The 20089-nt window shown below is 35.0% G+C and overlaps 3 protein-coding genes across 3 annotated transcripts; 1 reads left to right on the plus strand and 2 right to left on the minus strand.

The window, feature by feature from the left end:
- Positions 1 to 3509: 3509 nt before the first annotated feature.
- Positions 3510 to 5210, minus strand: CBG08922 (the record flags this gene model as incomplete). Its single annotated transcript, XM_045240765.1, has 5 exons — positions 3510 to 3635; positions 3728 to 3887; positions 4273 to 4385; positions 4437 to 4706; positions 4962 to 5210. 5 exons carry the CDS (start codon positions 5208 to 5210, stop codon positions 3510 to 3512), a joined length of 918 nt encoding a protein of 305 aa, XP_045093874.1.
- A 2610-nt stretch (positions 5211 to 7820) lies between these two features.
- Positions 7821 to 8958, plus strand: CBG08921 (the record flags this gene model as incomplete). The annotated part of the gene is made up of 3 exons (XM_002648696.1): positions 7821 to 8066; positions 8115 to 8174; positions 8686 to 8958. 3 exons carry the CDS (start codon positions 7821 to 7823, stop codon positions 8956 to 8958), a joined length of 579 nt encoding a protein of 192 aa, XP_002648742.1.
- A 2957-nt stretch (positions 8959 to 11915) lies between these two features.
- Positions 11916 to 14139, minus strand: CBG26781 (the record flags this gene model as incomplete). The annotated part of the gene is made up of 4 exons (XM_045240766.1): positions 11916 to 12081; positions 12226 to 12420; positions 12463 to 12516; positions 14135 to 14139. The coding sequence occupies 4 exons, from the start codon at positions 14137 to 14139 to the stop codon at positions 11916 to 11918; spliced, it is 420 nt and encodes a 139-aa protein (XP_045098837.1).
- Positions 14140 to 20089: the final 5950 nt, after the last annotated feature.

Below are 20089 nucleotides of genomic sequence, written 5' to 3' on the forward strand. Positions count from 1 at the left end.
ATTTTTAATAATTTGAACATCTTTTCTGTAGTTCCTGCGCTCTTTTGTTCCACTTTTTTGCTTACCATTTTTGTAAGAAAAAAAATGAATGTGCGAAATTTTTGTCTGCAATAAATTCGTAACCTTTAAATTTTGAAAAAAATTAAGAAAACCAAGATTTTTGAGAAATCCCGAAAAAAGTGAAACTTATTATTTCGGGTTACGGTATTATTTCGCGCCCAGAAGCATACTTGTAAAATTCCGGGCCAGGCCGGGCCGGGCTTTACTATTAGGAAAATTTCAAGGCCCGGGCCCCTCCCGGAAGGCCCGGTAGCAAAAATATTGTCATTTTGAACCGAATTTTGAGCTCTTAATACAATTTTCTTTTTTTTTCGTGCTTTTTGGATTGTTTGTCTGTTTGATCAAAAATATCAAAAAAAAAACTCGAAAAAAATTTTTTGATAGAAAAAAATCACATAAGAGTCTCCCCTTTTTTGAAATTTTCAAAACTTGTGGAATGACAGGCCCGCTGGGCCGGGCCGGGCCTCCGAAATTCGGGAAAAAGCCCGGCCCGTTACAAGTTACAAAAAGCCCGGTGAGTAAAAGTGCGCGAATTCAAACTTCACCGGGCGGCCTAGAAAAAAAGCTCGTCCCTAAGGGCTTTCAGCGTATTTTCCGATGTGTTTTTCTCGATGAAGGAATTTTTTTTAATTTTTTCTTTATTTTTATGCCAAACTACATGCCTTTCTGCACATTTTGATGCAATAAAAAATTTCACCGTACACCACCTTTAAGGCTAACATCAGAAAATCTTTCTCGCTCTTTGAAAACTACCTGAAATTTCGGAAAAAAAAACACAACACATTAATCTCATTTGTTTATTCGAAAAAAATTTACTTCACAAGTTATTATTTCTTTCTACACAATATTGGTTTGAATTGGATCATCGTATCATTTGGTTCGTTGATTCCTGTGAAGTCATCATTTTTGAATTATAAAATTTACTTTCAGATACCGAAAACACTTTGACCTCCTTATTTCTAACTTTGAGCAAATTTATCTCGGTTTATGTAAAAGATACGAAAAAGTGGTCAACTGGTAAAACATTTTGCATATGATAATAAACATCTTGCCAATTAGCCATTTTTGGTATCTTTCACAGAAAGTAAGATATTGCCGCTCAAAGTTGAGGGTGTAGTAGAGAAGGAGGATATTATTACTTGATTCTACTTGAGTGACTACGGTAATTGGAAAAATATATATGAAAAAAATCCTTACCTGATATCCTCAGGTAGTTGGGAAACATTCTATCATTGGTTGGAAGCTGATGAGCTGAAATCTTTCGAAATGTGTTAGAAAAAACATTTAAAAACTCACAACAAGATTTTACAAAACCAAGCTTTGTTTCAAAAATTCGATTGCCATTAGAGCGGCGACGAGATGAAACCTTCCAAAATGCATTGGGAAAACGAGAAAAATTCACAAAACGAGAATTTATTCATTATTACTTTTTGAGATCCTTTGTGTGATCTGAAAATAAGAAAACTAATTTGAGAAATTATAATTTGTCAGAAACTTACAAGGGAAAATTAATGACCCGTTGGAATTTTGATGATCTCTGAAAAAGTTCAATACTCATTAAAATAAAGATGATTGATATATTTTTCGACTATTATATTTTTCATAGACTGGCGAAATAAATATTTCTCTTTTTTTTTTAATCTTTTACAAAGTTTTCAGTGAAAATAAAGTGTTTTCACTTACTTTAAACGTCGTGGCACGTTTTATCAAAAAAACATCCATCCATAGGTGGTGCATTTCTTTCCATATGTGTCGCAATTTTAACAATATAAGGTACAGAAAGGGGAATATCAGAAAAATCAATTAAAACATTTTAGACTCTTTCACACAGAGTCAGGTAAGCACAAAAATAACATGTATAGATAGGAATGAATCCGGTTTGTTTAGGCTCACATCAGATAAAAATTAGAGAAAAAGAAAAACCATAGTGTAAAGAGCATTATAGAGTGGGCACTTAAATCATTTTACACTCTTTGAAAGATCTCACGAAAACGAGAGAAACAGATATTTTGTGCAGATGAACTATTCGACCAATGAAAAAAAAACATGTGGCGTTTGTTAATAACACTGAAGAAACTGATGCATTACGATGTGCTCAGAGAGCCATATGTTCGAAAATCAATAAAATCCTGAATGCAAAAAAAAAAAATAATTGCTCGTCAACTGAGAAATTTTAGTCCAACTAGGTGGAAACGAAAAACAGGGAAAACTGTTGTAACCATCAGAAACACCCCCCAGCAGTCGTACTTCAAGCTCAATTACCTCGATTCTTTCAAGAGATATTGAAAATTTTTCAATAAATAAAATGTTTGACATAATATTATCAACATTTTTTCAGTTTACACATTTTTGATAGCTGTGATGGAAACCAAGATAATTGACCTTGCAGCAAGGCTATCGAGGTTGCAGCGCCGTCAGGCTTAAGACAACTTTGAGTTTAATTATCTCAGTTCTTTCCAGAGATATCAATAACCTGTCTATTGCTAAAACGATTGACATATTATTACCAACATTTTATTCAATAACACATTTTTGATAGCTCTGATAGAAACCTAGATAATTTCCCGCAAAACAAGGCTATCGAAAATGCAGCGATGCAGCGGCAGTCAAACCAACATAAACTTTAAGCTCAATTTTCGCTGTTCCGTCTGGAGTTGTTGAAAATCTGTCAACTGATATAATCTTTTGCATAATATCACCAACTTGTTATTAGTTGACACATTTTTGATAGATCTGATAGAAACCAAGATAACTGAGCTCAAAGCAAAGCTATGGAGGGTGCAGCAAAGGCCAAACGAACATCAACTTTGAGCTCTATTTTCGCGGTTCCGTCCGAAGGTAATGAAGATCTGTCAACTAATCACATGTTTTTATCTCCAAAAATTTTTCAGTTTACACATTTTTGATAGTTCTCATAGAAATCTAGATGATTGATCTCAAAGCAATGCTATCGGGATAAACGGCCGTCAAGACCAAAGACAAGTCAAGACCAAGGATATGGTTTCAAAAAAGAAAAAGCATTTTTCTTTCTGGGATGCCGAAAAGCCACTATTGGTGGTATTTTTTTCGAAAAAATAGTCGAAACTCAAGAAGTGTTCCTTTTTTGGTCTTTCTGCTAACGATGAAATGATTTAAACATACTTAGTAAGCAAAATTTTATTAATGGGGTTATTCAGAAAGAAGCAAACCAACAAATTTTTGGAATTCAAACGCAATCGAACGAGGGGAGAGGAGATGATGAAAAATTATCAATAAATAAGAAAAATTAAGACGAAAGGGAGAATGAGCGATTAGTTTGTATGACGATCATCAACTAATGCTGGAGATAATACTGATTTGTTGAAAATGGAGAAAGAGATACAGTAGGAACGAAAGCAGAGAGTATCTGATGACGTTGAATTAAAGAAGGCTACGAGGCAAAAAAAACAGAAACCGCAACATTCGAAATATCAATAACTGGTTCTGTACTCAAATTGATATTCAGCCAAATTCTCATAATCTTCGGATCGCCGATAATATTTCTCGTAGTGTTTATCGATGAATTTATTGAATCCTCCGAGTCCGGACATGATGAACTGAAAAATGTATTTCTTTTTGAAATCAATTGTGTCAATAGAAAAACCATAGAATCACTGGTAATCTGATAAGAAGAAAAATAAAAACAAACCTCTATAGAAGCTCGCTCCTTGGTGAACAACTCATAAATTCCTTTCATTTTCTTTACACACCGACCAAGATGAATGATTCCGTAGTACTGGGAAGGATTATCTCCGTATTCGTCGAGTTCTGGATATTCCCACTCTTCGAGAACTCCGTACATCCATCTCCTGGAAAATTGAGAAATAAGACATTGTATTTTAAATTTTTCTATATATTTTCATAAATTCGAGATGCTCATTGTGAGCAAACAAGATCAAATCCTAAAGCACTAATTTTTTCGGGTGTTCAATTTTAAATCATTCGAAAAATATCTACTTTCAGGCCATTCTTCCAGCTATAAAAAATCCTTTCAACGGTCTGGGGCGGGTGTTTTTCAGAATTTTTCTGGTTTCCAGGATTTTCTTTTCAAAAATTTTTTTGAGTCAATCAAAAAATATGAACCAGAATTATTTTTTATAACTTGCTTTCGAAAATTTTTTGAAAACTTCATAATTTTTTCAAAAATGAAAACCAGGGCTCACACTCCCGGGTACGAAAAAACGTAAAACTCACTTCATGTTGCTGTTAAAATGATCTACAAGAGCCAAGACCGACGGAGCCCACTTTTGGATATGTGCTCTTGTTATCCTTTGATTTTTGTTGAATCTACGAAGTGTGCGAACGTACTGAAAATGATGAAAATATTAAGTACGATTTTCTCGAGAAAAAAAACTCACATCATTAACAATTTCATTTATTGGCACTCTGCATGGCATCTTGATACGAATGTGGTGTCGAATTCTCAATTTTCTATCATCATCTTCAATGCGTCTCAATCGTCTTGACATCACAAATTTATCTAGTGTAAATTCCTCAATAACCTGCTTGGCTGCGCTTCTTCTTGCTCGTGGGCCTGAAATTTCCACCGCTCCTTCGATTTTTATTGGGGAATGCTTCCTCTTCCTCGACTTTTTTGGTTCCACTACGGGAACTGGAACGTTCTCGACCTTAACTTCCACTTCATTTTCTTGAGCTTCTTCTTCTCCTTCAACTTCTTCTTCCGCTTCAACTTCTTCTTCTTTCTCAACTTCTTCTTTCTCAACTTCTTCTTCCTCAACTTCTTCTCCCTCCACTTCTTCTTCCTCTATTTCTTCTTCATCCTCTCCACCTGCTTCTTCGTCCTCCTCAACATCTTGTTCATTTTCTGCAGTTTCTTCTTCTTTTTCATCCTCCTGATTTTCATCTTCTCCATTATTTTCCACCTCAACGTTCTCCTCCTCTTGTTGCTCATTCACTCCATATTTTTCATTATATTCTTGCAATGTTCCTTTAAACATTTTTCCTTCCTCTTTTCCCACCTGCACTCTTATATTGGACCTTTCACTCCAGCCTTGGAAGTGGACGATGTAGAATGTTCCTCTATAGGAAGTTCTGATGCGCCTTATTTTTGCCTCATAAGCAATGCCCTTTTCGACGCACACAAATTTTTCGCGAGATGCGAACATTGTCATTTTCTGTAAATTATTTCGTTAATCATTGCAAAGAGAGAAATAAGAGAACAACAAAAATGTTGGGAACGGTGCGCAAATTCAATTAAAAAGTATCAAAAATAAATAAATAAAATTTCAGGAATTTTGAAAAATTCAGATGATATTTAAGTTAAAAGTTTAGGGAGTTCATGAATTCGAGATTCATAAAAATTTTTCACAGTATTTCCTTTAACAGATCCCATAGGCTTCTATTTTTTAACCTATTTCTCAGGGTGGGCTTCTATTAGAGGTGGGCTTCCATTTTTCAATGATTCAAAAATTTTTATTCAAAAATTCAGAAATTTGACAATTCGGAAGATGACTTCTGAAACTCAGTGTTTCGGAGAATTAGAAATTGTCATTCTGCCTTTCTAAACTTCGAAATTCCGAGTTTATGGAATTCTGAGATTCCAGGATCTCAAAATTCAAAATTCAAGAATTCTGGAATGTCGAAAAACGATTCTAAAATTCTAAACATCTGAAATTCCGAAATTTAGACATTTGAAAATTGAGAAGTTGAGAAATTGCCGAAATCACAATTTCAAAAATTCTGGAATTTCGAATTACCGTATTATCTCTAATAGAAGCTCATGCGCTTCTATTAGAAAGTACGCTTCTAGTTTTCAAAGCACCCCGCGGGGCGAGCTTCTATTGGAGGTGGGTTTCTATTAGAAGAAAAACGGTAGATTAATTTAGAAAAAAATTCATTCTGAAAAGCCAACATTTTTAATCTTCCGAAAATCGGGACAAATTGTGATTTTTAAATCTAAATAAACTAAAAATAAGCATGTTTGTAATTCTTCTTCTCAAAAATTCAGAATATGGAGTCGGAATAAACATAAATCGAGAAACAAGAAATACAGACATGTCCTTGACACAACGTTGCGTCTTCAAACAGTGTAAAAGACAATGTACCAAGAAAAAAGAGGCGAGGTGGCCAGAGTAATGTTTCACCTCTTTTCTCCCTCTCTTCGTTTTCCCGCGTAAAAATATTTAAACATTCGAAAGAGACTTCGCAGGGAAGACGCAAAGAGAGAGGGAAAAGAAAGAGAGAGAGTGACGAACAACGTTTGAATTTTAGAGCGTGTCAGATAACAAAAGAAAAGAAAAGGCAAAGTTTGCTAGGAAACAAATTTTATAAGTGAAACAAATGAAAAAATGAGAAAAGTTTGGGGAAAAAATGAAGGAAAACTTTGTGGTCCAAATAAAGCAAGCTGCTTGTTCAGAAAAAATCCAAAACGGAGACAAAAAATAATTTTGGGCCTAAAAAGTTTTTTCTGCTCTTCCTATACACACACACACACACACACACACACACACACACACACTCGCGCGCGCAGGCACGCAAACGAAAATGTCATATGTCTGCGTCTTTTTCAGTTGTCCATCGCTTTTTCTTTCTTTTTCTGCACCTTCTTTTTCTCAATTTTTCTATGGAGTTTTCTTTGTTCGAAAAAAGTAGATTCTAAGCTTAAAAATTGGTTAATTCAAAGTTTTTTTCTGAGTCCTGCTAGAAACCTGATCTGATTAATTGGAAATTTTGAATCTATCTCTATTTGGGAATTAAACTTGTGCAAAAGAAACGGCAAATGAGCGCAATAATAACGAGAAAACCGGTTTGTCACACAAATCCGGGTAGGAGAGGTGTAGGACCACATCGATTGGACAGACAACATTAAGACTGTGGACCACACTGGAGGTGCGCAGTTGCAAATGTCTTGTGGGATAGAGCGAGAGGAGACACTGCAGAGTAATTTACATGTGTGATTTGTGCAATTATAGATATTATCGTACTTAATATGGCCGAGAAGATAATAAGTCGAAAAAAAAGAATCCCTGGGACATTTGCAAATGTACATTCATCAGGTTGAGAAATATTAGTGTTCCAATAGAGATCTAAATAACAAGCGTTCTGTTTTATGCGTTGGCTGGGTCAGCAGTTGTCACTCAGAAGTTATATTTTTAGTATAACATTAAAAACTTTGTGAAATTATTTTATTCTTTTCATTTCGTTCCGTTGTGATTCTAATCTCTTTTAAAAAATCACGGAGAAGACGTTGCCATCTGTCTCTCTTTCCACACAGCCTTGAAAACGATCACCTCTTCTTTCCCCCACTAGCAAACAATCTACGCCGAAAAAGCGATCCCCCCTCGTGTCTCTTAATTTCTTTTACTCTCTAACGCTGGCAGTTTTCTGATCGCACGTTAGTTATTTGCAGTTTTCCGTTTTTCGTATTTATCCCATTACTCCTGCATTTACACCAGCTATTCTTTTCTTCTTTTTTACTTGAATTAACTTGAACTCACCTAATTTTTAAAAATTTTCTAGAATAACACTCGTGAAATAATCTATTTTTTTCATGCAGGCGATTTTATACTCTTTTTACTAAGATTTTGGCAGTTTAAAAACTTCAGGACTCAGTTTTTGTAGCTGACAATTTTTTCGTACAGACAATTGCACAAAAAGATTAAAAATATATAAATGATTTGTCTTTTTTACCAGTTAGTCTTCGAGAATTTTGATTCTTGCTGTTACACTTATTTTCTTCTTTTTTCCCTTCAGTGATAAGCAATATGTTCCTTTTTCAGATAATGAATCGCAATCCAGCTCCACGAGTCGTTGCTCTACCGCCAGAAGCCGATGAAGCATTTCCAGAAGCCGCTCCTCCTGCACTTCCATTTCCTCGCCCAACAATGAAGCACATTATACACTATTCAGTTCTGAATTACAATATTAACCCAACTAAACAACTCGTATTGATCCGGACGGGTAACTTAGAAATATACATGCATAAAGAACACCGGCGATTTGTTCCCATAAAATATGACACACGGGAGGTATGTTCGAAAAAGCATTTTTTGAAAATAGAATATTGTAATTTCCAGCCATATGCCGAAGATATCCTCCTTCCATTGGGCATGACGAACAATTTTGCCAGATGGACAGTAAGTTTTTTTATTATTCTGAAATTTGTTAAGAAAATTGAAAAAAAAACAAATAAATACCGTATTTGCTGTAATAGAAGCCCACCATATATGTGCACTTCAAGCTCAATTATCTCGATTTCTTCATAAGATATAAACAAATTTCCAATTGATAATTTATTCATCATGAGATGACCAATATTTTATCTGTCGACAAACTTTTGATAACTTTCATAGGAACCGACATTATTGAGCTTGAAGTGCATGGGCTGGGTTTCTAGTAGAGAAAATAGGGTAGTCTCTTACCTTACTCATAGATTTGCAAAAATCCAGAAAAATATTTAAACGAGAATTTTTGAAATAATAATGAAAGAATTCCTAGAAGCTATTTGATATTTTCATGAAAATTGTTTAGGTATGTACAAATTTATCCGCATTTAGAAAAAAAACGCAACTTGCTTCAAATTTACAACTTCTCATATTATTATAATCAGTTTTCGAAAAAAAAATTTCATCTGTTATCCGTTTTCAGCCCGCAGACGTCAATAGCTGGGCCGATTTGATCATCCCTAATCGGCGAGAATACCAAGAATTCATTAGTTACGAACTAAATGGTCTTCAAGTCTACAATATCGTCACAAACCAAGGTGCAGCGGGAGAAACCTACCTCAGAACTCTCTCCGCGGAACGTTACGTCGATGTTAACATTGCGTCTACAAGAATCGGAAGACTTCCAGAGCGAGTTCTTTTTGCATTGACCATCCATTTCAACAGACTCTTCAATCTTCTACACGGTTTTCGATGATTATTCATCTTTTACTAATTTCTTTATTTATTTATTTATCTATTTTTGTCTATATATGTATCCAACATCTCAATCCAATTATCATTTCAAACAGATAATCTAACCTGGTTACATTTTGATCTTCTCCTTTTTTCGTCATTTGGCATTCATAAAACCAGCTCTTGCGTTTCTTCTTCCACGGATTTCCTTCCTGACTCTGCTCACAACATCAGATTCTAAATATTGCGCACATTCATTTTTCTCATTCCTCTCTTTTGCCTTTCTTATCTTATCAGTAAAAAGTTGTCCAGTTGTCCATGTCGAAATAAAGTTCCTACACATCTCGAAAAAATGGAAAACCATGGAAAATATTTTGAAAAATACTAGAAAATGATAGAAAAACAATTGTCTAAAGACGTAAGATTGTTGGTGTGACCAGATGATCCGTATAGGTTTTATTTTTAAAAAATGTTTATACAAACCATTCTTCTAGTTGATGATATATGTATTATGAAGATCATTGAAAAAAAAACCAATGCCATATTAATTTTTTTTGAGAGGGTGGTTGGTGACCGGTGAGCCTACAACATGGCGTTCACAAAAATACATGCAGAATTGGATTGATTGGAAAAATAATAGGACGTACCGTAAAACCTGCAATAGAAGATCTCCACACTATCAAGTTTGAGCTCAATTATCTCAAAAACTATGCAAAATATCAAAAAGTTGTCATCTGATGAAATATTTTCAATTTTATGATAAACATGTTATCAGTTGACAACTTTTTCATACCATTCACAGGAAATGAGAAAAACTGGCTTAAAGTTAAAAGGGAGGGGCCCTTCTATCACAGGATTCACGGTAAAAAGAAACAAGAAGTGAGGTGTGATGTAAAGGGTACAATAAAAGTAGACAGAGGGACAAAAAATTATTGCTACACTATACATAATCATGGAATAGATTTTTGGAAAGAGTCACATAATTTTTAAAAATTGTTGATCACGTTTCATGTGAATATGGCCTACAAAAAAAAAGAAGCTCCGATTTCATAAAAACCGGCAGTTATTTATTGAAAAAAAAGACTAGTTTGTAATATAATTGTATACCGTAAAACCTGTATTAGAAGGGCCGGCTATTGTTCCAAGGTACCTCCGAAGGGCCCTTCTATTACAGGGACCCTTTAATTAGAGAGGGGCTTCTATTTTTCAGGACAGTTTTTCCAAAATTTCGCATCGAAAAAGTCGACGAAATTTTGTTCAAAATTCATGAAAATCTGTCAATTTCACCGAAGTTTAGCAAAATTTTTATCGAAAAAGAGAGCTTTAACAAATTTCTATTAAATTGTGGAGTTCCCGGAATATTTTCCACTGAAATAGAACTGAAATTTTCTGTTTGCAAAACATATTTTTGCAGGGGTGGTCTTTTTTCACAGAGGGCCCTTCTAATACAGGTTTTACGGTATTTTTGAATCTGAATTTGTGACTTAATTTGTGAAGTAGTTGATACGAGAGTGACGAGAACGAGTGCGTGGAGTTCTTGGAGCTGAATGATCAGTTATCAAACGGGCGCTGAAAAATACACAAATTATAAAAAGGAGTTGGCTATTTTTATTGAGTTTTTCATAACTCAAAGTCTAATGGAATCTTTTGGTAAAAAATGAACAAATTATTTGCGCCTCGACTGGCTGAGCTGAGTTTAGATATTGGTTGCCTTCGGGTGGTCATCTAGTCAAAAACCTTGTCTTCCTTGTGTTGAATTTTTTATTATATTAGGTTGTTCGGAAAGTCCTTTCCATTTTTGGCTTTAGATACGTTCAATGTAAAAAAATCAAAACGATGTCGGAAGAATTGGAAGTAATAACCATTGTTATCAATGACAGTCTGCCAACGTTCTATTAAATTGTGAATTCCTTCCTTCCAGGACTCCGGTCACAGCAAGTTGAAAATCAAGTCAACCCATTTTTGATATCCTGTTTTGAAGTGAATTTTTGTCAATCAAGATGACGTTAGAAATGGTTGGATAGGTAGTATTCAGAAAGTAAAAGGTTAGAGCTATACAGTGAATAAAACAGAATTCTCTAGTCACATCCAGCGAGATCGGTGTGCGTCTTCCTTCCCGCATGAGGTTGCGGATTCCAATTTTCAAAATAAACGTTTGTGTATCTCTCTAATGGAGATCCACATGGAGTCTGACTTATGTCACCTGACAAGAATAGGTATCGGTCGTAAAAGTGACACTATCATCTGGCAGCTCCCAATACTCCATTCCTTGGTAGACCACCTTACCGACAACATCTCATTTTTAACATGAATTTCACGTTTCGGGACGTCTGGTGGTTGAGCGCTTTTGTCAACCCACTTGGTTTGTAGTTTATTGTAATCATACATTACCCATTAATCACCACTAGTAATGATTTGATTCCAATCATCATGTGTGCAACGCAGGATGAGAAGATTCAAACGGGTGCCCACACGTGAAACAAAGTTGCGTTGAGACAAAATGTGTGGTCCGTATCTTCCCATTTTTCTGACTTTGCCGAGAGTGTCCAATTTATGGCTTTTTGACAAAAGGCTTGCCACTGATGTACTTTATATATCCCACACAGTTTGAGACGGGTCCCTCTCGATCCCGGCTTTTAATGCATCCAATGGTAGTTCGAAAGGGTACATCTTCTTTGTTAACCACCACTAATTGGCGATCGATTTCAGCTAATTTGAGATCAGATAGAAATACAAATAAAATGGTTGTTCAAAAATGGAAAGTACTACAGGCGAAAACGGTAGGCATATCTTACTACACGAAAAGAGGAGAATGATCTCCGTTGGGGTGTAGACACTATCAGACCCCACCAACATACTCATAAAACGACAGCTTCCTCGCTTTTACCCCGTTCGAAAAGACAAAGTTTGAAAACAACAGATCAAAAATGGAAAGGACTTTCCGAACAACCTAATACATTCATTTAAAAGCAAACTCACTCAGTTGGCTTCCATCTGATTCTGTAGCCGGGTCTCACTAATCTTGTTACGATGTTGGTTGTTTATCGAAGCCAACTCTGTATTTTGAGCTGCAAGACGAGTTTTTTCATCTCTTTCTCCACCAAGTTCGTTGGTAAGACGGTTGTTTTCCGCAGAGAGCCGATTTCTGAAAGCTATAGTATTTTTGCTGAATTTCGTTGTTGTATTTTGGCTTTGAAAATATATAAGAAAAAATCACGAACGAAATCAGTATGACGCGGTCTTCGGTTTTTTGTTCTAGACGAGCTATTGAAATATTTCAAAAACTTACATTTCATCATCTTTTGACCTCCCTGCTTGCTCTAATTGAGCGATCCTCTCTCTCAGTTGATCCATTTCGGTGTGGTTAGAGTCGATCTCAGCGAGAAGTTGTGCTGTTAAAGGTGCTAAGTCAGTTTCCACTTCAAGCCTAATTTGTGCCACTGACGTGGAGGCGTTATCTTGAAGTGTAATGTCGGCGATAATTCTGAAAAAAATATGATTTTAAATTACTCGAAACTGATCTTACCTCTCGTAACCCCGGTCAAAGTTTGAAAAGATGTCGTCGATTACGAAATGGATGCTGAAACAAAAGACTATTCGAGTTTTGAGAAACTAACTTGAAACAAAATATTGCAACATTTACAAAAAATTGCGGTATCTCTCCAGGTGAACTATAATATCATATCAAATGTTATCGGTATACTGCACAACGAAGATAGTATGAGAAAAACCCCCCTAACGCTAATGATAAGGAACATTTCTCATCATTAAAACATACATTTGACGCGGAATGAACGATTCCTCAAAATAGTACAAATATCTCAATTATGATAAATTGAAAATTTTATTATTAAAAGGAAAACAAAATTTTGTTGATTCAAAGACGATGTTTGATTTCATTGAATGAGCGTTTCTTTTCATACGAAATAACATTATCTTGAAGTTTTCAGCATAATTTTTAGCTATCAGCATGCGTTGCAGCCATTAGCTATCATCAAGCGTTTCAGCCATCAGCTATCAGCATGCGTTTTAGCAATCAGCTATCAGCATGCGTTTCACCCACCACCACCCGATACAGGCCACGTCAAAGAGTTATTTAGTGAAACATCAAAATTGGAATCAATCGTGAGAAGGAATCAATCGTGATTAACTTTGCTTTGGGGAAAACCTTCGCGCTAAAGTTAATAAGGAATATTCAAATAAAAAGGGACATGATGATGTTGCAAGTGTTCAAGGCACTCTTGAGCTTTGGTAGCTCAAAATGTCTATTGGTTGGATATTATGAGAGTATGCTTCCTCAATTAGGAGGCAACAATTTATCAACTTATAATCCAAAAACGATTATGCGTGTCTGAAAAAAAAGGTTAGAGAGTATTTTTTGCAGTCTAAATACGGTAGGGATATCGAAGCAGCGAGCCTAAATAGCACATACTAGGTGGAGACGCAGACAGTTCATAACCTTTTTTTTCTCAGACACGCATAATAAGAATATGCAATTGTGTGAAGTTATTACGAAAACGGTATTCATTTAAATTTTGATTTTAGTTCAGTATGTTCGCGGTTTTCGAGCTCCCAGCTTTAAATCTCTAAAGTGGGCTTATAATTATCGTATTTTCTCTAATAGAAGCCCATGTGCTTATATTTTACCACCTTTTATTTAGGGTGGGCTTTTATTAGAGGTGGGTTTCAATTAGAGGGTGTGCTTCTATTTTTTAATGACCTATTCTCAAAAAAAATATTCTAAATTTCAGAAATTTGACAATTCGGAAGTTAAGAATTCTGAAATTTAGTGTTTTGTAAAATTCGAAATTTTCATTCTGCAATTCTAAATCCCAAAATTCCGAATTTATGAAATTCTGAGATTCCAAGGTCTCAAAATTCAGAAATCAGGAATTCTGAAATATCGGAAAAAAAGTTCTAAAATTTTAAAAATTTGAAATTCGACGTTTAGAAATTAGAAAATTCAGAAATCGTGAAATTGTTGAGTTCTAAAATCACAGTTCCAAAAATTGTGAATTACCCTATTTTCTCTAATAGAAGCCTGTGTGATTCAGTGTATCTAGTTTATCTAGCATTTTTTAATTTTTGTTATGATTCTGCTTTAAAATTTTCAGAAACCCCCATTGTGAAAGCAATCTGCGAAAGAAAAAACCATACTTTAAGAAAGAGAAAAAAAAAAGAAAATTAGTACCACTTACTCCATAGCGACTGAGCTATTAGATTCACCACGTTCCAGTTTGAAACACACGAGAAGCACACGGTCGTCCTATTTTGAGACACTGTGGTGTGTTCTGAAATGCTGAGTTTATTAGACAGACAATCAAATAATTACTCCGTGCCTGTTTCTTTTTTCGATTTTTCAAAAAGTATTAAATGTGATAAATAAATTCTAAACGTAAAATGAGTTTGACTGACGAAAATTTCCTAGTGTATAAAAGATTTAAAAAAAACACAGTAAGTTATTATACAAAGCAAGATTTCCATGAAGATTAGACAATAACAAATAAAAAAATAACGGACCTACAACTAGCCAGAAACCTCCCGCTCTCCTCGCCACTGCACCTGTTTTCGCAGTTCTCTTCACGCCGCCCGAGTTTATACAGGGTGGCGCATAATCACTCGGACCCATATAAACGGGTATATCTTTCGGCATGAGTATCTTGGAAACAGGAAAATTAGTAGAAATATAATTTTACGTTTGAATCAAAGCTGCTAAAAACTTGAAAGCGTTTCCTCAATTCTAAGTATTTTTATGATCGTCCAAAGATGATCGGCGCATTATTTCTTGCACGGCCGTGTTTTCAGATTTGTATCGATGTAACTCCGTGCTACACATCACAATTTTGCTGAATTTTCATCTTTTTGTTGATATTTTTGATGCGAATACAATGAAATATTAACATCGCAAGAACCCAAAAGCCTAAATTTGAAGCTGTTAGATCAATTTAGCTCAAAACCCAGAAAATTTCATAATTTTGACCTCTTTGGAAAACTGGTAGCTGCCAATTTGAATATTTTCCTAGCAATATAATATTTTCACAGGTGATTATTGAACAGTTGGTTTTGGCACTCATGTAATTTCAGCCACTCATTATCTCTCCTACAGTTTTTTAGGGCTAGGCAAAGTTGAGCTAAAATACAGAAAAGCCGCGTGCCACCAAAGCTTATTTTCATGAGATGAAGAAACTTTGACAAGCGATAACTCAGCTCAAATATGATGAAATAGTTTGAAACTTGGCTAGTTTACTGATGAGGTATGTGAGTTGTTGCTCTCAAAATTTGAGCCCAGTTTAACGCTTCACTCAAATTTTATGATCGAAAAACTCGAGTCCGGGTAATTATGCGCCACCCTGTATAACACGGTATTGCTAATTCTAATTTCTTCTATTATTTTTGTATTTCATCTATGATGACGCGTGTTCTTTTAAAATTAGCAATAAAATACCTATCAATATTCGTTTCATTTAGAGAGGGTGCGTCATAAACTCACTGATTTTTTTGGGACGTCAAAAATGATATGTATTGTGGTAGCCTTGAAATTAAACGCTTCTTTAACGTGTTATGTATCTTTACTATTAACAAACACCAAATTCTGTGTGTGTGAGTGTGTCCGTTTGTTCCCGGTTAGCGTAAGCTAGCGAAGTCACCAGTAGACCAAAATTTCTCAAATTTTCACAGACAATCCGAAATAGCAGCGAGATGACGCCCCCACTTTCCGTTCTTCAAATAATTGATTTTGAAGCCTTCTGGCGACGTTCATTGGTTTCAAAAAAGGGTGGTGGAACTTCCCCCTGGGAAAGAGGGCGAGGGCGAGAGGAGGAGGAAAGAACGACAGTGTATGCGCCGTCTCCACCATCATTTCAATGTGGTCCCGTTGTGTAGTGGTTCTAACCGCGCGACGAGGGTTCGTGTCCGACGGGTGCAATTTTTTTTTGTTTTTTGTACAGGACTCAGAAATGTGTAAGAATGTGTGAAAATGATTTTCTCATTATCTTAAGTGAAATAAGATTTCGAAGTTTCCCAATTCGGTAACTGTCAAGCAGGCTTGGTCGGAATCGGAAAATCGAGTTCTCGATTTTTCTGATTTTCCGATTTTTTTTTCGGAAATTTTTTTCCGTCGGAAAATTTTCCGAAAAATATTCGGAAAATTTTTTCTCGAAATAATCATGCTGCGTTCAAAGTGAAGAGGAAATCTCTACTTTGTATAGTTGAAACGGGTGCAACAGTAACCCAAGCGCGGCGAGACCGGCAATCGGTGTCGATTTACGGGGTCGATTTAAGGTGAATTTTTTTAAAATTAATTTTTTTTTGAATGAAAACATACTTTAATCAGAGTTTTCATTACTTTTTCATTTTTTTTTTGACATTTTTTTTTCGGTTTATACTGTTCTTAATAGACTTCCTTTATTTTTCAGTGATTTTTTACCTTTTTCAGACTTTAGGTCATCAAAAGTTTTTCTTAAAATTGTTGGTTTTGCAGTGAGTAACTTTGTCTGAATTTAACGAAATTTTCAGACTAAACATGGGAAAACACTCAGCGGTATTGACAAATCTGGCGGATGGAAGGAAAAAGTGTAATATTTGCAACCGATTCTTCAACGAGCAGAAAGACTCCGGCACAAATTTGTATCGATATATTGTGCTTTTTGTTGCTTTTGTTGTTTTTGTCAAATACACTGGTAATTTTTGACTAATTGAAATTCGAGAAAATTCGAGAACTCGATTTTCCGAAAAAAAAAGTCGAGAAAAAATTCGAGAACTCGATTTTCCGAAAAAAAAAGTCGAGAAAAAATTCGAGAACTCGATTTTCCGAAAAAAAAAGTCGAGAAAAAATTCGAGAACTCGATTTTCCGAAAAAAAAGTCGAGGAAAAATTCGAGAACTCGATTTTCCAAAAAAAAAAGTCGAGAAAAAATTCGAGAACACGATTTTCCGAATTTGTTTTTCCGAACAAGCCTGCTGTCAAGTCGATAACAGAGTTTAGCTATATTTCTGAATCTTTAAACCTTTTAAAATTTTTGAACTTCAGTTTTCTAATATGTGAATTTTGGAATACCGCAAAAACTGTATCAAAAGATCCCATTTAATAGAAGGATCCCTCAGGAGAAAGGCAATACCGGAGAGATTAGAAAATTTTCAATCGAGTAAATTTCAATTACGCTGATAGTTGTTAAAAAAATTAAGACATTAACGAGATTCAGAAATTTGAGAATATCTCAACTTCTTAATGTTCAAATTTTTTAACTTCAGAATTGGAATTTTTCAGAATTTAAGAGAGGCACAATTCGGGAATTCCGAATTCTGAAATTGGAATTCATGAATTTCTAAATTCGGAAAAATTTAATTTCCGAATTTCGGAATTGGAGTGTTTCAGAAACGTGCAATTTCACATTTCGAAGTTTTTTTAAAAACTATTCTGAACTTCTGAATTTTCGAACTTGAAATGTTCAGAGAAGTTTTTTCTGATTTTTTTCCTTAAAGGAGGCGAGACATTAAAGAAAACTTGTTCGGATATTTAGCCTAGAGAACCCCCAGGAGGAGTTGAACAAATGACACACAGCTCAAGTGTGCAGCGCCGCAACCGGCTGAACTACGGGGGCGCAAAGGCTGACCACTTAAACGCGACGCGATTTCGTCCCACAAACTGCCCCCCCCCCCCTCTCCCAACGTTTCGTTGTCTCGCCTTCTTTAAGGGTATTCCAAGCGGAAGCTAAAAATTAATTACTGAATTAAAGGTTTTTGAAAGTTAACACCACATTCAACTACAGATTCATCTTCTATTTCTCTCCAGTTTTGAGATTCTAACATTTTGAGTGAAGCCAGGAGATTGTAGCCGCCGACAGGCGGCGGAAATCGACTGGTATCAAAAACAATAGTGTTTTTTGTTCGGGGTGAAGGATCAAGACATTGCAAAACTATATAGACTTATTTCTTGCTAGGTGTAATTTAAACATCAATGATGTCGCGTTTAAACATAGCAAAACTGATTTTTTTTCAAATGTCAAAAATTGACAAATGATATTATAGATTCGAAGTAAAGCGCGTTTAATTTTAACGTTTGTCTGTCTTATACTATCACTGAAAGGCTGCCTGTAAAGGAAATAGCGGTTGTTATATTGTTCAAAAATTGCTAATGCCTAATTTTTTTCTCAGATTTATAGTAGTTCTATAAATCACTCAGACTGAATGAACGAATTGAAAATTTTTAAACAATTATTGCTCATTCGGTTTTTGTAGAAAAATAAAACATCTTGGCGGAGCTAGTAAAAATGAAAATGAGGAAAATAAAAAAATATTTTCAAAATTCGAAACTTCCATAAGAATAAATTTAAAAGAAAACAAAAAAACGAACCTACAACTTATCAGTTATTTCCCTAATCGCAACTGTTTGTTGAGAACTCACGGATTTATATCAAACTTTATAAATTGGTTAATAATGTGACAGCCTTGTGCTAAGACGCATTTAAACTTGACGTTTGTGTCTTATATCACTGAAAAACTGCCGCTGGATGTGAAGAGAAAGGCATTCCTTTTCTTGCTGAGAAATTGCTAATGCTAAATTTTCCTCAGTTTTGGAGTTTCTATACAATTCCTCAAATCATTCCATAAACTGTTATCAAAATTTTAACTGAATAGTTTAATTGAATATTTTAAAAATTGAAAAAATTGAAAAAATTGAAAAAAATAAAACTAACGTAAAATAATTGCTTGCAATTGTTCAATGCGAGAAGTCCAACCACTTGGCCGCCCATTCCTCATCCTTGTTTTCTAAGAGATGGTCATATAGCAGGCCAATTGATAAGAAAAACGAAAAGGCAAGAGAAGTGAAAATATATATATAACATATAGGGAGCTTGGTAACTTGATTTTAAATTTTTTGTCGTTTTCAGTAGACGTTGAAAAGTGGCAGGGTTGGCTTAAAGGGATTCAGAGAAAAACCCGTTAGAATGTGGATACGTGGAAAAAGAAGAGCAAGTAAAAAATAGAAAATTCATTTGGTCCATCTGAAAATAAGTACGCGACGAGAGATATTTGTGGTGAGCAAAACTGAAGCAATGAAAATGAAGGGAAGCAAAAAGAGTGAGAAAAAAATAGAGAGATAAAAGCAATCAATTTTCACATCCGACAGCTGCAATTCATCTTTAGAAAATTAGCTAATTCAGAAAAATATTGAACGAAAAATGTGACATAAATGTATAAGATAATTCTGCGTTTTGAAAGTTCTACAAAATTTTGCTAATCAACACATGTCTGGTATTTTAAATTTTCAGGCTTTTCAGGTTAAAAATCCTGCTATGAGATGAACATTGGAGTTTTTGACAGTTGTTGCATTGAAAACGTTTAAAACATTACGAATTTCTGCAGCTGCGTGATATGAACAAAACAAAAAGATGCAGAGAACTGATAAGAAAAAACAACCAACCGAAGGAGATTCAAGTGCAGAGGAAGAAGAAAAAGACAGTAAATAAAATAAGATGTTCAACGGGAGTTGTGTTTAACAAAGGCTCAGTATCTATGTAGACAAAATCATAGTTGCGACGGGCCGGGCCTTGGAAAAATTTGTCAAGGCCCGGCCCAGAAGGCCCGGAAGGCCCGACCCGGGAGGCCCGGAAGACCCGGTCAGTTGGCACCAGCTTCGATTTTTAGGCAAAAAAGTGTGTTTTTTTCTGGAAAAAAGTTGTTTTTATTATCTAATTTTGAGCTAAAATGTAAATATTGAATTTGTAAATGTTTAAACAAATTTTTGAAAAATAATTTTTTTCCCTGAATTTTTCCAAAGTTGAGATCGAAGAAAAAAGTGCATTTTTAAAGCAAAATAACAGTTTTTTCTCAAAAACTAGTTTTTTGTTAAAAAATTCTCAAAAATTTAGCAAAAAAGTTTTTTTTTTGAGAAATTTTGACCAAAAAATACCGGTCCGGGCTTTCCGGGCCGGGCCTTAAACGATTTTCGCAAGTATGGAAAAAATATTGTAAGGAAACAAAAAACCGTCGATCTTTACATTAATGGAAAAACTTTAACAGGATTCTCATTTGAAGAAGGAGTTTTCTAACTGGAATGACGTGAACGAATATGGAAGTGCAAACCACGCAAACACGTGGTGGCAGTTTTTCCGGCATTATTCACGACTTCTCATTTTTGGTACCACCCAACTC

Source organism: Caenorhabditis briggsae, assembly GCF_000004555.2.
Source record: "Caenorhabditis briggsae complete genome, chrX, whole genome shotgun sequence".
In the NCBI taxonomy this organism is placed as follows: domain Eukaryota; kingdom Metazoa; phylum Nematoda; class Chromadorea; order Rhabditida; family Rhabditidae; genus Caenorhabditis; species Caenorhabditis briggsae.